At 40.3% G+C, this 15459-nt stretch overlaps 2 protein-coding genes across 6 annotated transcripts in view; one reads left to right on the forward strand and one right to left on the reverse strand.

Annotated features, from left to right (window-relative positions):
- Window positions 1–2023: 2023 nt before the first annotated feature.
- On the forward strand, window positions 2024–10495 carry RPS6 (ribosomal protein S6). The gene is made up of 6 exons (XM_026680274.2): window positions 2024–2073; window positions 2435–2566; window positions 3424–3634; window positions 3999–4145; window positions 9304–9461; window positions 10348–10495. The coding sequence occupies exons 1-6, from the start codon at window positions 2068–2070 to the stop codon at window positions 10441–10443; spliced, it is 750 nt and encodes a 249-aa protein (XP_026536059.1). The 5' UTR covers window positions 2024–2067; the 3' UTR covers window positions 10444–10495.
- A 475-nt stretch (window positions 10496–10970) lies between these two features.
- Window positions 10971–15459, reverse strand: part of DENND4C (DENN domain containing 4C) — an 82588-nt gene continuing 78099 nt past the window's right edge. For all 5 annotated transcript variants that reach the window (XM_026680269.2, XM_026680271.2, XM_087957637.1 and 2 more), the window contains one exon: window positions 10971–15070. In XM_026680269.2, coding sequence (XP_026536054.1) covers window positions 14934–15070 — 137 coding nt within the window. In that variant the 3' untranslated portion in view covers window positions 10971–14933. The remainder of the gene's footprint in view (window positions 15071–15459) is intronic.

Genomic DNA, 15459 nt, shown 5'->3' on the forward strand with positions numbered 1-15459 from the left:
CTTTTGCAACCTTCTGACAAGCAAAGTCGATGGGGAAACCACTGTGTTGCTAATTTAACCACTGCAGTGATTCACGTAACAAATGTGGCAAGAAATGGGACTCACTTAACAAATGGACAAAACTCACATAACAAATTTTTCACCAACATAAATTTTGGACTCAACTGTGGTCGTAAGTCAAGGACTACCTGTAATGTCACGTATGAAGGATGTTGCCAATATTTAAAAAAAAAAAACTTGTTTTAAGCTGTATCTCTTTTACCTATGCCATAATTTTATTGGCCCTCTATTCTCTACTTTTCTTCTGTACTTTCCTTAAAGTGATGCCATCTAACAGTCACCTACATGTTTGCAACCTAGTCTTGATATTCTTACCTTGGTCATTACTGTTCCTCATTTCATTCTGTTGCCATACTATACAGTATTTTTTTAAAGCTGAGAATGTATTTTGTTTTATTTTTAACAATGTATTTATTGCCCCAGTCTTTAGGGACTCCAGGAGGCTTACAGATATTTAAATATATCTATAATTTAATATATAATAATATACTGGATATTAATTCCACCTTTTTAGGTGCAATCTCTGCAGAGGTGGTAATCAGCAGGTTCTGACCAGTTCTGGAGAACTGGAAATTTTGAGTAGTTCAGAATACCACCTCTGACTGGCCCTGCCACCATCTATTCTCTGCCTCCCAAGTCCTAGCTGATCGCCTGGGTCTTCTTTTGTTGCCCTGAACAGGAGAATGGAGCTGGAAAGCAGGTTAGTGGGGTGGGGAGGGAATAGAGATTTTGCAGTATCCTTCCCCTGCCACACCCACCAAGTCATGCCCACAGAACTGGTAGTAAAAAAAATTGGATCCCACCACTGAATCTCTGACACTAAATTCCATAATTTAAAACAAAATATTTTCTGTTGTCTCGTGTTTTTCATTTGTTCCAGCTGTTGCCATTCTCATTCAGATGATTGACATGAATCTGTTTAGGACAACAACTCACTGTGTTGCTATTATCTGTTTTGTGAAACTATTTACTCATAATTTGCATTTGGTCAAGCCTGGCACTACTTTGTTTAAGAGGAAATAGGTATCCCACTTGTTGCTTGAAATATTATAAATAATAATATAAAGTTATAAAAGAGCCAGTTTGGTGCAGTGTTTAAGGCACTGGGCTAGAAACTGGGAGACCATGAATTCTGGTCCTGTCTTAGGCAAAAATCCAGCTGGGTGTCTCATTCTCTCAGCCTTGGGAAGGAAGTAATGCAAACTAATTCTGAAAAATCTTGCCCACAAAGTCTCGCCAAGAAAACTACAGTATAGAGCAGGGTGTCCAAGCATGGCAACTTTAAGCCTTGAAGTCCGCCAGCCTTAAAGTTGCCAAGGTTGGACACCCCTGGAGGCTTCTCCAAGCAGCCACCAGGAGTCAAGAATGACTCAAAGATGCAGACATGCAAAATAATAAAAATCTTATCTCTGTGACTTTCAGGAGTCTTGTAATAGAGCCAAAGATGGAAAACATGAAACTGGACTGTTTAAAATCCTCCAAAAAGGATTTGAATATTTGAAATATTTATATGTTTAATCTGATTAGGATTCCTTTATTGAACGTTATACTCTCTTAATTGTATTTTTTTGTATGTGATGAAGAACTGATTTTCAATAGAGCTCTAAGCGATTTTTTCCCCATAAATGTTAGACCACAATCAACTTACCTGCTAACTAAGAAACTCTTGATCAGTCTCACAAAGATATGAAAATGAAAAAAAAACAACAACCTCTCCTAAATATACTTATTGGGTTAAGAAAAAATTGGACGTCTAATTTAATTCTCCGGTCTCACGATAGAAGAAAAAAAAAGTGCGATAAAAAGAAAAGTCTACGGAACCCGGAAGCTCCATTAGCAATAAACAACGATCATTCTAATTTTTCTAGCTCTGTCGTCAACGCGGGAGTCGAACGAGCCGCTCCACGGAGTCTCGCGAGATCTCTCGCAGCCTATGTGACTTCTGACTGAGCGGAAGTAGGGCCTTTTTCCCGTGGCTGACCTGGAGCGAGTGGCCGCCTCGGTGCCATGAAGGTAGGCGCGGAGCCTTGATTTTTCTCGTAGGGCTTCTCTCCGGGGCTCATAATCATGTTGGCGGATGGAAGGCAGCCAGCGGGGGAAGACGGGTCACAACGCGGGCATTGGAACGTCGCCATCGAGGAGGATTGACACGGATTGGGGAAGGCGGGTGGGCGAAGGCGAGAAGCAGTGGTGTTTCAGGCTTCCTTTGCAGGCGCTCTTTCGCCCCAGCTTCGCTCCTTCTCCCTTGTTTCTGGTGGGATCTAGTAAGTTTTCCTGTGTTGTTTCTGGTGGGATCTAGCGAGCTTTCCTTTGGTTCTGGTGGGATCTAATAAGCTTTCCTTTTCTTTTCCCCGTTTTGTGCAATTATTTTTAGCTCAATATTTCATTCCCCGCCACTGGCTGTCAGAAGCTCATCGAGGTGGACGATGAGCGTAAGCTGCGCACGTTCTATGAGAAGCGGATGACTGCAGAGGTCTCTGCTGATGCTCTTGGGGAAGAGTGGAAGGTAAGGCGTTAGGTATCTTTCTTTGCATCACTACCTTTGGCGGGGTTTCTTTCTGCAAATGGGCATCATCGATGATCGAGGGAACCCCCTTGGTGTGCCCTGGTCCACAAATTATTGAATGGGTCGCAAGCATTGAGGTGACTGCATACAGAGATCTCTTTGTGCTTGCTTCTGAGTTGACAAGTTTTGAGCTTAACTTAGAAGAAGATAGGTCAATAGAGTTCCAAAAAAACACGTGTGAGTAGGATCTGGGAGATGTGATAGGACATCTGACTTCATAAATGCTAGGAAGTGTGGCTTTGGTGGGACGGTTGAGATGGCTTTCAGAAAGCAGATAGCTTGGTCTGTCAACTAGCTCACTATTGATCAGTCCAGCACTTGGGGGTCTGAGCTATGTCGAGAAAATTTTGTGAGAAAAAGAGTATATTAAAAGCTAAGGTTCTTCCGGTTTGTCGAGCAGAAGTTTTAGATTGGCAAAAGCTTTTAAGAGGACGTGAGTTCTAGAATTTCCACCCCCAAAATTCTTTGTCATTGCTGTGGGAAAATGTTGGGTGGAACACATTTCATAGTCTTTAAGGGCCTTCAAGGCTTGATTCACCAGGATCCTCCTCAATTATAAGATAAATTCCATTTACAGGAAAAAAAATCCTGCAAATAACTTACGTTTGGGGGTGGAAACGCCCCTTTTGTGCTGCTTATCTGAGTTAAGATCTTCCAGCTGGAAAGGAACAAGATTAATTCTCACAGTAGTTAAAAGTGGGGCTATATTATTGCCCATCTGTATTTGAAGCTAATGTTAAAATGTAGTTATGATTTATAAAGTTCTTCCGAAAAGCTTAAATTGCTCCTTTTCGTAGGGCTATGTTGTCCGCATTAGTGGTGGCAATGACAAGCAAGGCTTCCCCATGAAGCAAGGTGTCCTCACTCACAGCCGTGTCCGTCTGCTGCTTAGCAAGGGCCACTCCTGTTACCGTCCTAGGAGAACTGGAGAACGAAAACGCAAATCGGTTCGAGGATGCATTGTTGATGCCAACTTAAGCGTCTTGAACTTGGTCATTATAAAGAAAGGTGAATTGTTTGTCTATTTTTCATTTGAGGGGTCAAACACGTGTTAGCGAGAATTTATCTCAGAAGAATAGAAAATATTCCTAAGGACTTTCACGTTGGACAAAGATTGCCAACCTTGGTCCAGGACCATCCATCCCCATGGCATATAGTGGGGCAATTCACTAACGGAATAATATGACTTTTGACAAGTTCATAAGAATAATAAAAGATTCTCGGGCTCCCTCTTACCTTTTTTTAAAAAAATAATGCTTGTTTTATAAAGGATAACATGCAGAAGCTAGAGGAGGGTTTGTGGTGAGGGATGATTTTTAGCATAAGTTTGCTAAATTATATAGAAGTACCTATTGTTTGACAACTTTTCAAGGCGAGAAGGATATCCCTGGACTGACCGATAATACCGTGCCCCGTCGCCTTGGTCCCAAGAGAGCCAGCAGAATCCGAAAGCTATTTAATCTCTCCAAAGAAGATGACGTCCGTCAGTACGTTGTGAGGAGACCATTGGACAAAGAAGGTAAGAAAATGGAAGTTAATACTTCGGCTGTTTTGTCAAGAGGAAATTACGTACTTCAAGTAGTGCTTTTCTGTTGGTCTGTTCTATTTTTTTTTTTACAGAAATCAAAGGAATCCGAGGGTTTGAGAAAAGATATATGATAGCTAAATGAAAGTGTCAATTACTTAGTTTTCTTTTTACCTTAGACTACTTAAGCTTTGATACATTTTGGTATCAAATACCCTGGTTGATGTACACATGTAGGTATGTTTGGGTATATATATAAATTTATATTTGTTTGCTATGCATTTTCCAAAGGTGGCATGCAGTGGCTTTTTAAAGCAGAAAAACATTTAATTTGCAGAAGTTCCAATAGGTATACAAGGTTTTTGCACCTATTGCACTGCAGAAAGTTATAACATCATCTGATTAAATCAGGACAGTAAGTTAGATAATTTTTTCTGGGATAAAGGCTACGCTAACACTGAGACTAAAATGTTTGAATAAAGCCTAATACACTGCTCAAAAAAATAAAGGGAACACAAAAATAAGACATCCTAGATCTGAATGAATGAAATATTCTTATTAAATACTTGTTCATTACATAGTTGAATGTGCTGACAACAAAATCACACAAAAATTATCAAAGGAAATCAAATTTAGCAACCCATGGAGGTCTGGATTTGGAGTTACACTCAAAATTAAAGTGGAAAAAACCACTACAGTCTGATCCAACTTTGATGTAATGTCCTTAAAACAAGTCAAAATGAGGCTCAGTAGTGTGTGTGGCCTCCACGTGCCTGTATGACCTCCCTACAACGCCTGGTCATGCTCCTGATGAGGTGGCGGATGGTCTCCTGAGGGATCTCCTCCCATACCTGGACTAAAGCATCCCCCAACTCCTGGACAGTCTGGTGCAACGTGACGGTGGATGGAGCGAGACATGATGTCCCAGATGTGCTCAATTGGATTCAGGTCTGGGGAACGGGCGGGCCAGTCCATAGCATCAATGCCTTCGTCTGGCAGGAACTGCTGACACACTCCAGCCACATGAGGTCTAGCATTGTCTTGCATTAGGAGGAACCCAGGGCCAACCCCACCAGCATATGGTCTCACAAGGGGTCTGAGGATCTCATCTCGGTACCTAATGGCAGTCAGGCTACCTCTGGCGAGCACATGGAGGGCTGTGCGACCCCCTAAAGAAATGCCACCCTACACCATTACTGACCCACTGCCAAACCGGTCATGCTGGAGGATGTTGCAGGCAGCAGAACGTTCTCCACGGCGTCTCCAGACCCTGTCATGTCTGTCACAAGTGCTCAGTGTGAACCTGCTTTCATCTGTGAAGAGCACAGGGTGCCAGTGGTGAATTTCCCAATCTTGGTGTTCTCTGGCAAATGCCAAACGTCCTGCACAGTGTTGGGCTGTAAGCACAACCCCCACCTGTGGATGACAGGCCCTCATACCACGCTCATGGAGTCTGTTTCTGACCGTTTGAGCAGCCACATGCACATTTGTGGCCCGCTGGAGGTCATTTTGCAGGGCTCTGGCAGTGCTCCTCCTGTCCCTCCTTGCACAGAGGCGGAGGTAGCGGTCCTGATACTGGGTTGTTGCCCTCCTACGGCCTCCTCCACGTCTCCTGATGTACTGGCCTGTCTCCTAGTAGCGCCTCCATGCTCTGGACACTATGCTGACAGACACAGCAAACCTTGCCAGAGCTCGCATTGATGTGCCATCCTGGATGAGCTGTACTACCTGAGCCACTTGTGTGGGTTGTAGACTCCGTCTCATGCTGCCACCAGAGTGAAAGCACCGCCAGCATTCAAAAGTGACCAAACCATCATCCAGAAAGCATAGGAACTGAGAAGTGGTCTGTGGTCACCACCTGCAGAACCACTCCTTTATTGGGGATGTCTTGCTAACTGCTTATGCTTTCCACCTGTTGTCTATTCCATTTGCACAACAGCATGTGAAACTGATTGTCAATCAGTGTTGCTACCTAAGTGGACAGTTTGATTTCACAGAAGTGTGATTGACTTGGAGTTACATTGTGTTGTTTAAGTGTTCCCTTTATTTTTTTGAGCAGTGTATTTACTGTGATTTCTCTTTTATGATTTACAAATCATTCTACCTGGAATGTATGGTACATCAAATCCATGATCACACTGCATTATTAGTTAGTGATTTCTTGATCCAGAGGTTTTTTATCTGCACACCAATGCTTGAGATCAATTTCAATTATAAATATATTTGTTCCTGCTTACCTTTCAAACTAGGTTTGGTAGAGTAGTCCTTGACTTACAACCACAATTGAGTCCAAAATTTCTGTTGCTAAGTGAGACATTTGTTAAGTGACTTTTGCCCCATTTTACAACCTTTGTGGCCACACTTGTTAAATGAAGCACAGTGATTATGTTAGGAACACGGTTGCTAAGTGAATCTGGCTTCCCCATTGATTTTGTTTGTCAGAAGGTCACAAAGGGGGATCCTGGGACACTGCAAGCATCATAAATACCAGTCAGTTGCTAAGCGGCTGAATATTGATCAGGTGACCGTGGTGAATGTTCGCTTTGATGTTCCAAAGTGAAAAATGGTCATAAGTCACTTTGTTCAGTTGCTGTTGTAACTTTGAACGCTCACTAACGAACTGTTGTAAGTCAAGGACTACCTGTATAAGGTGATTCTGCATAGTAATTTTCACATGAAGAGCCGGTGCTCAAAGGTCCTGCCCAAGAATATGTAATTAAACATGATTTAGAGCAGGGGTCGCCAACCTTTTGACCTCAGGGACCACCAAACTCATAATTAAATCCTGCGGATCAGAGATCCTGGGAAAATCCCAAAAAAAGTCTGCAGGAAAATTCCCCAACCTGTTTTCCTACCGATCATTCTTTATTTGGGATCGCAGGATACTCTCTCCAGTTCCGTTCTCAAGGGGGTGGGTGGACAGAGACTTTTGGCTTCATGCAAGGAAAGCAGCAGAAACAGCAGAAGTCTTTCTCTCCCCCAAACTCCACCAGAAATGAGACTTGTCATGCCTCTTGGAGCAGAATGCCTTGCAGGGTCCTCATTTCTGGTGGAGTTTGGGGGCGAGAAAGAAAGACTTTTGCTGCTTTCTTTGTGTGCAGCCAAAAGGAGAAGAAAGAAGCTGAAAAAAGCAGCCCGGTGGCCAGGCCAGGCACATGGGGCAAGTGGGACAAGTTCCCCCCCCCTTTCCCCCCTCCGCTCACTACCTCATATTGTTCACAATTCAATGCAAGCCTTGTGTTCCCAGAGGCCACGTGGGTGGCGCAGCCTTGGGTTCCTGCGCAGCCTGGATTAATTTCTTCGTGGGGTGATTTGGGGGTGACATTTCTGAGGACCGCCCCACTGGTTGGCGACCACTGATTTAGAGCAGGGGTCCCCAACCGCCGGTCCGCGGACCGGCACCGGGCCGCGGAACAAGCCTTACCGGGCCGCTGAGTTAAAGGCGCCGCCATCTTTTTTGGTAAAAAGCGCTTCTGGTGAGCTTTTCTGGGTAGAAAGCTCACCGGAAGCGCTGTTTCGTCATAAAAAGATGGCGGGCGCTGAAGCGTTTGTGAGCTTTTCCGGTAGAAAGCCATTTCTACCCGAAAAAGCTCACCAGAAGCTGTGCGCTTATCTTTTTATGACGAAACAGCGCCCGTGACGCCACCGGAAGCGTCATAAAAAGATGGCGGCGCCAGTTGACGCCGTACTGGTCGCGGCGCCCAGCTGATGTCGGAACCGGGCCTCGGCGTAAAAGGTTGGGGATCCTGATTTAGAGGACTTAAACTTTTATCATCTACAGGTAGTCCTCGACTTACAACAGTTCGTTTAGTGACCGTTCAAAGTTACAATGGCACTGAAAAAAGTGACTTATGACCAGTTTTCACAGTTATGACATCTGAAGCTACCCATGATTGTTTGATCAAAATTCAGGTGCTTGGCAACTGGTTCATATTTACAACCGTTGCCATGTCCCAAGGTCATGGGATCCCCTTTTGCAGCCTTTTGACCAGCAAAGTCAAACGGGAAAGACGGGAACACTTTAACACTTTAAGTTAATAACTTATCAACTGCAGTGATTCACCTAACAGCTTAGGTCATATAAAATGGGGCAAAATTCACTTAACAAATGCCTCGGTTAACAACGGAAATTTTGGACTCAGTTGTTGTAAGTCGAGGACTACCTGAATATTTTTTTTTGAAGAGGAATCAGATTGAATTTTATGCCCACCACAGTTTGCCAGGACAGGTTATATGTTGCCCAGTGGGTTTCAAAAAAAATTTACCACTGGTTCTATGGGCGTGGCTTGATGGGTGTGCGTACACGCAGAGGGTTTGCTACTAACCTCCTGCAATCCTGCACTCTCCCTGTGTCTTCCAACAGCTGGCGCGCGGCAATCTGCTGTGCTGCATGAAGCAGCTGAGCTTTAAAAGCAGGAAATAGAGCCAGGCTGGCGGATGGGCCCAGCAGCTGATCATCAGAGCGAACTGGGTAAACTGGGCCAAACTGGTAGAATATCACCACTGATGTTGCTGTCAGGATTATGCATCTCAGAGTCGGCTAGCTGTCCGGATTCTGGCAGTTACTCCAATTAAATCATGAGTCTCGAGCCAAACATCCAAAAGTTCAAAAAGATTTATTGGGAGTTAACATGTCTGGCACTGCCTGGGTGTAGCCGACTCTTATGTCACCCTTGACCCTGGTTTTCTCCCACCTCCTGGGGGTATCATAATTCATATTCTCCAATGAGACACATCCATAGCCAAGAGTCATCAATCATGCTCTCCAGTTAGAATTTTGCGCGGCAGAAACTTCAGTCACCTAGTTACTATGTTTGAAAAACTATTTATGGAATGCACTTTTGATTTCCAAGCTGCCGCACTGTTCTTTCAAACCCCTTTCCTCTCCCTTTCTGTTGGCAACTCTAAAAAGACCACAGAAATATTTTATGAGTTGACAGTTGCCCGTATAATTTCCCTTTTGCATATTCTGTGGATTATGTGAAAGTATGCCTTTGTATCACATAGTAGCTGGGAAGACATGGCCTTAATGATCAGCCAATTTACCCTGTGTAATTATTTTACTTGTGTATTACTGTTTTAAGCATAGACCATCAGCCTCAGATTTCCAAGAGCTGTTCAATTGTTGACATACCTGTCTTGCCCATCTTAGGTAAGAAGCCAAGGACCAAGGCACCCAAAATCCAACGTTTGGTGACCCCGAGAGTCCTGCAGCATAAGCGTAGACGCATTGCTCTAAAGAAACAACGAACTCAGAAGAATAAGGAAGAGGCTGCCGAGTATGCCAAGCTTCTGGCTAAGAGAATGAAGGTCTGCTTCCTATATGCTTGGGGAAGGGGATTCTTTGGTGGGAAGGTTACGTGTTCCTTTTCATGTGACTCTTGAACGTAAAGCTATGTATCAGAGATAGATGCCTCCTCACTGGAGAATGTTGGTTAAAGCTGAAACTGGGGGAAATGGTTGGCTCAAGGACTAATCACCCACACGTGTATAATAGGTGTAATTGAGTTTATACATAACATGAATATTTCTTACTGAAGTGATTAGCATGGGGGGTGGGGGGGAAGCCACCTGTTAACTTCAATGAAGTACTGACATGTTGAAAATGTGTCCCAACACATGGAGCAAATAAAATAAGTTATGTCTTTGTTCTATCCTATCCCTAGCTATTTTAATCCACAGGTAATTGAAGCGCTCACTCAGCATCACTTGTACGATACGAAGAGCGAGCGGATGAGGGTGAACAATAAGATGGTGCTAGGAATATAAATATAGTACAGTTTTACTATACAGAATCAAGTCTGTTGCTTTCACCTAAAAATGGCTTTTACGCTTTAGGGAAATACTTGACTTTGGATATTGGGGGAACAAGGGGATTTTTGAAAGTGTGTCATGTAATAGCAAAATTTATGGACAGGAAGATGAGGCTGGGGATATATGCTTTCTTAAGCATGTTGGTGATTTCAGAAGGTGAATGTAGTAGACATTTCTGGCCACTGCCTTAAATGTTATTAGAATATACTTACATATTTGGAAACTGACAGAATAGGAGATAGGAGTAGATAGATGCTAGATAGATAGCATAGTAGATGCTATGGTGATAGAGAAGAAAATTCACACAATAAATTTACACCATTTAAAAAGCTGAGATGCAGTTCCAGGCTAATGTGTAATATTCTTGATCCCCTTTTTCCAGGAGGCAAAAGAGAAGCGGCAAGAACAAATAGCTAAGAGGCGTAGACTTTCTTCTCTGAGAGCTTCTACATCTAAATCTGAATCAAGCCAGAAGTAAGCAATGAACTGTGCTAAAAACATTAAAATAAAGTTTTTATGATCAGAACAAACTTGATTCTATGTTATCCTTTTTTGCTAATTCCTGTCAAATTACCACTTTAATGAACGAATGACTGTATTTCTGCTTGATGCAGAGGTTTCATTTTTGTATCATTCAGGGTTGTGACGATTTTGGCCTTTCCTTGCTCAGCAGTGGCCTCTTATTTATTTCATTCTTATAGCAATAGAATTTAGACTTGTATGCCACTCCACAGTGCTTCATAGCACTCTCTTGAACAGTTTACAGTGTCAGCGCATTTCCCTCAACAATCTGGAACCTCATTTTACTGAACTCAGAAGGATGAAAAGCTAAGTCAACGTTGAGCCGATTATGATAGAACTGTTGGCTGTGGGCAGAGTCAGCCTGCAATACTGCGTTCTAACCACTATGACACCATGGCATACGTATGGAACATACATTTAATTTGGGCTTTAAACCTCTGCTAAACAGTATCTCCTTCACACACAAAAAGCAGACATGAGAAGGTGTATCTGTATACTTTTATTTTTTTTAATGATAATATTAACAAGTGGTTTCTAAATCACTGAGGGTTCCTATACAAAAGTAATTCAAAAAATTACCACCTTTTTATCTACAGGAAAGTAGGTATTCGTTAGATTAAAGCAAGCATACAGCTGACATCGTATTTGTACAATTATAATTACTGCATTGGTAATAGAAAACTCTCCCATGTCAGTCTTTCCATATTGCAAATGCATAATGAAAAGTTCCTAAAGAAACTCATGCATTTCTCTCTGTTTCTAAATCCTCTCCCTTTTTATACTTCGATTATCTACAATGCAAAGTAGTTGCTTGGAAGATTAAAAACAAATGTATCCGTTAATGTTGACTTTAAAGGTGACTTGCAAGTTTTCCTCAAAACATTAAAAGCTTGGGGATGTTCAGTGCCTCATTTCTAAAGTATTAGGAGCTGTAAAACATGCTTTCTAACATTGCTTCTATGAAGAGGTGATCAGGGTTCACATTTCTCTTTAGTCTTCTAAAACTATGATCATCCAATGCATATTTTAGAAACAGCCCTTTTTAAATTATACAGTTTAATTTGAAGCCAAATATAGTACAGTGTTTTAGATTATGCAGATTAGTTAATGAGCATAAACCTGTCTTAAATGTTTTTATAGCAAACCTATTTTATAAAATAAATTGAAAATGGGAAACAGCAGCTTCATTGCTAATTGCTCTGTTAATTTATTTTTTTTACAAAACTACTCAATAGAGGTCTTAATTTATCTGACAGTGGATATTTCAGTCTGATGTGCAATAATAACATCAATAGTAGCAAGTTGTGTGCAATTTTATATTCCCATATTTTTCCCTTACAATTAAATAGCTCTGAATTATGTGAATTTTTACATGGCATTTGAGAGCAGATACCCTCCACATAATCTCATTTAACTCAAATCTTGTTTTATAGCATAAATACATAAGGTTGCCCTGAGGGATATTTTTCTACCCCTCCCCAAAACAAAGGGATTTCCAAATATGTATAAAAATTAGCTGTACAAATATAATTGGTATTTTATAACTGAATACTTGCCTTTTATTGTTCACCAACCATTGAAATGTGAACCTTTGAATCAGTAAAGAACTATAAAAACACTTAAATTAAGTCCCGATTTCACTTAACATATTAAATATTATCTACATCAAAGGATATGAGATCCCATAATTTGCATAATCACTAACTCCTCCTTTGTGGCTTCTAATATACATGTAGTAAGGGCAAAATTGGCTATTCCTCTATAGATAGTAAGAGGGATCTGTGTCTGTACTTGATTCAAGAGCAAATTTGGAAATAGCTTGTGATTAGCAAAAGCTCAATTGCAATTGGATCTCCACCTTTCGATCAACATTGAAACACTGAATATTTTTTTGATCTATGCATATTTCAATTAAATAAGATTGAAGGTGATCTATTCGAAAGGCACACAAGAGCTTTGGTATGAAACCTGTGTAGGATTAAATCCAGTCATTGATCTAAATTTAGTTTAACTACAATTTATTGGGCAGTTGGCTAGGCAACCTTGGCAAGTGCAAGATTGTTGAATGCTTGACAGAAATTGAAGAAAGATTTTAGTCAGCAATGGCATTGTTTAGAGATGCTGGAAAATTTCATTCAAGAATGGAACTCCCTCATGGAATTACATGTTCACTATCCTGAGAGATGTGACCCCCTGCCCTGTTGGGATGTTCAGCATGCTGGAAACTTGGGAGCATGAGCGTTGTCATGAAATGACTCATGGATCTAAAACACCACAAGGTAAGATGACAGACCTGCTTCTCCCCTGGCTTTTCTCTGTGTGTATTGGGGGAAAAATACTTTAAAAAAAATCTAGGCTGCCTATATTTGCTTTCTAAAGATGTTCTGGAATTTTTGCAGGATTCAGAGCATGTTTTGCAAATAAGAATGGTACTGTACTTGAGGGTGGCATGGCATATTCCTTTGTGCCAGTATCACATTTATTTAAAAAAAAAATTAAAATAACAGTGAATATGGTGATACAAGTTTGTCCCACACTGGTGCTCCAAATGTCAAAATATTTGTACTTCTGGATCAACAGTCAAAGTGTCTTACTGTGTACAAGGCTAATGGCAGTTCATAAGCTAGTTTTGAATTTTGACATTATAGAGGGATCAAAAAGATTGCCATTAAATATGCAGTGATTTAGGACAGCCCACATTGCTTCTGATGAAAAATAAACTATAAACTATAAGTTAGTTTATACATGAAACAAAAAAACGGTAGTGGTAAATAGCTTGCTTTTTTTTTTTTTTTTTAAATCAAGAGCATTATTTCTGTCCTTATGTTAAGATATAATTGCTATAATGTAGGTATGACTATATAGAATTGTGTTTCACAAGAGGTTTATTAACATAAAATCATGCGTAGATGAAAAACCCATTGTACTTGCTGATGGACATAAATGATTCAAAAATTAAAATAGGTAATTGTACAGAAAGTGTTAACACCCTAATCCCCCAACACTTCCTTGAAAGGGTGAGACCAGAAAGTAATACAATGGAAACTGTTTTAAACAGTAACTTTTAAAAACATGGAAATTGTTTTAAAAACAAATTTCCAAGAAGTTTGAAATGTGGCTTAGAGTAAATAATTTTTTAAAAAATGCTATCACACCAGATTGTTCCAAAAAGTGCAAAATGTTGTATTCTGTGTAATGTTGTGATAATTTCACTTTGACTAAGATTTGCAATAGTTTATCTCCAGCAGTACTACTAAAGAATGATTAATTATATGGGCAAAAGACAGCCTTGAAAAGTCATGATCAAGAATGCATTTTGTATCTAAATCTTAATCCGTTTTTAAAATCCATAATTGTTCAAAATCATTGAACCGTCCCTAAATCTTTATTACAATACTGCTTTAAATGAATATCTGATGTTGGAGATAAACCCAGGAATTGTGAAGAAAATTGAGGTGTGAATATAATAAGCAGGGAAATAAAATACTTTAACATTAAAAATTAGTATTTTCATTTTAAGTAAATTCATCTTCAAGTGTATGAGTATAAATATATTTAGCACAGAAGTATTTACCTCGGCCAGTGCAAAAAAGATACATATCCCACAGGTTAGAAAAAATAAGCAGGGATGGAACATTAGTGCACTGAAATTTTATGTATATGTGTGTGTGTGTGTGTACACACACACACATGTTTGTGGGTCTGTGTATTATAGATATACACAGACCCGCACATGCGGTTTTCTATGAATGCTAAAAATATGAATATTCCATGCCCCTTTATGTACCTTTGTTCATCTACTCTCAGTTTTCCTTTATAAAAAAAAATCTTAGAGCCACTCCGGGTAGACACCCATCATTGCTTCAGAAAACATATGTACAGTTTAAAAAGTTACTATGAGAAGAAGAAACAACAAGCTTTGCTTTACACAGCCAGGATAAAGGTTATAATTTTTCTGTGAATTGGGATAGTGATGGCTTTTAAGAGGCCCCTTTGCTAAAGCTACAGCCCATTCTTTTGAACCAAGGGAAATAAATGCATTTCATAATGAAAATGTACATTAAATATGCACATACAAATGTAGTAGAATTTCCTCCATACATAAATCAATGTACTCTGGAAATAGAAGGCTAACCTGAGCTAGAAGGAACACTGAAGTCTTATAAGAAAGCAAGCAAATTAAAGTCCCTTTGTTATCTTTGTTACCTTCTAGATGGAAGGGAAGGATTAAATAGAGCATGGTTGAAAGTTAACTGTAAATTGGATTATTTTGAGTTAGCGTATTTAATTCATGACCTGGTATAAATATCAAGTGTCACAGAACAATGTTGGCTAAGTGGATTGCGCACAGCAGTTGTTTTAACTAGAATTCTGGAGCTTGAAGCAAAATTTATACATTCCCAGTTATCTCTCCTTTTTTTCTTGATAAGTCTTCCATGGTGAAATCTATATGAGAGGTGCCCCAAAGCATTTTCTGCACCACTCTACATTGTCACTGGGTGGAGAATCAATCTTTTGCATTTTTTTGAGTACTTCTGCTGGAAGGCTTTTATATGCAGTTCTGTATTCATTGTCAAAGGCCTCTGCAAAGAGGAAGACAATTTAAGAGTCAAGAAGCACAGAAATTATACTGCATGAATTGATTTCTCACCCTTTTATTCCCCCGTAATTCAAAACGCGAACATATTTTATGAGATAAGATACATCTCTTCATTCTTGATTTGCTTGTCCAAGACCCCTGTGGTGGCTAAAAGTGGTGGATTAAATATGAGAGGTCATGGTTTAAGTCTATTTTCTTCGGAAACTCACTGGCTGATTTCAGCAGCCAAACACAGGCCAACCTACTTTGTTGGGAAAAATTAACATTGAATCCTGTGGGGAACATGGCTATAAATTAAATAAAAATGAAAGTTACAATAACCCCCCTAACCCAGCCAGTTTTGTTTGTAATGCTATACATTTCTAATATTGG

Source organism: Notechis scutatus, chromosome 2 (genome assembly GCF_049901735.1).
Source record: "Notechis scutatus isolate UNSWTSFEM ecotype Mainland chromosome 2, rNotScu1.2, whole genome shotgun sequence".
Classification (NCBI taxonomy): Eukaryota; Metazoa; Chordata; class Lepidosauria; order Squamata; family Elapidae; genus Notechis; species Notechis scutatus.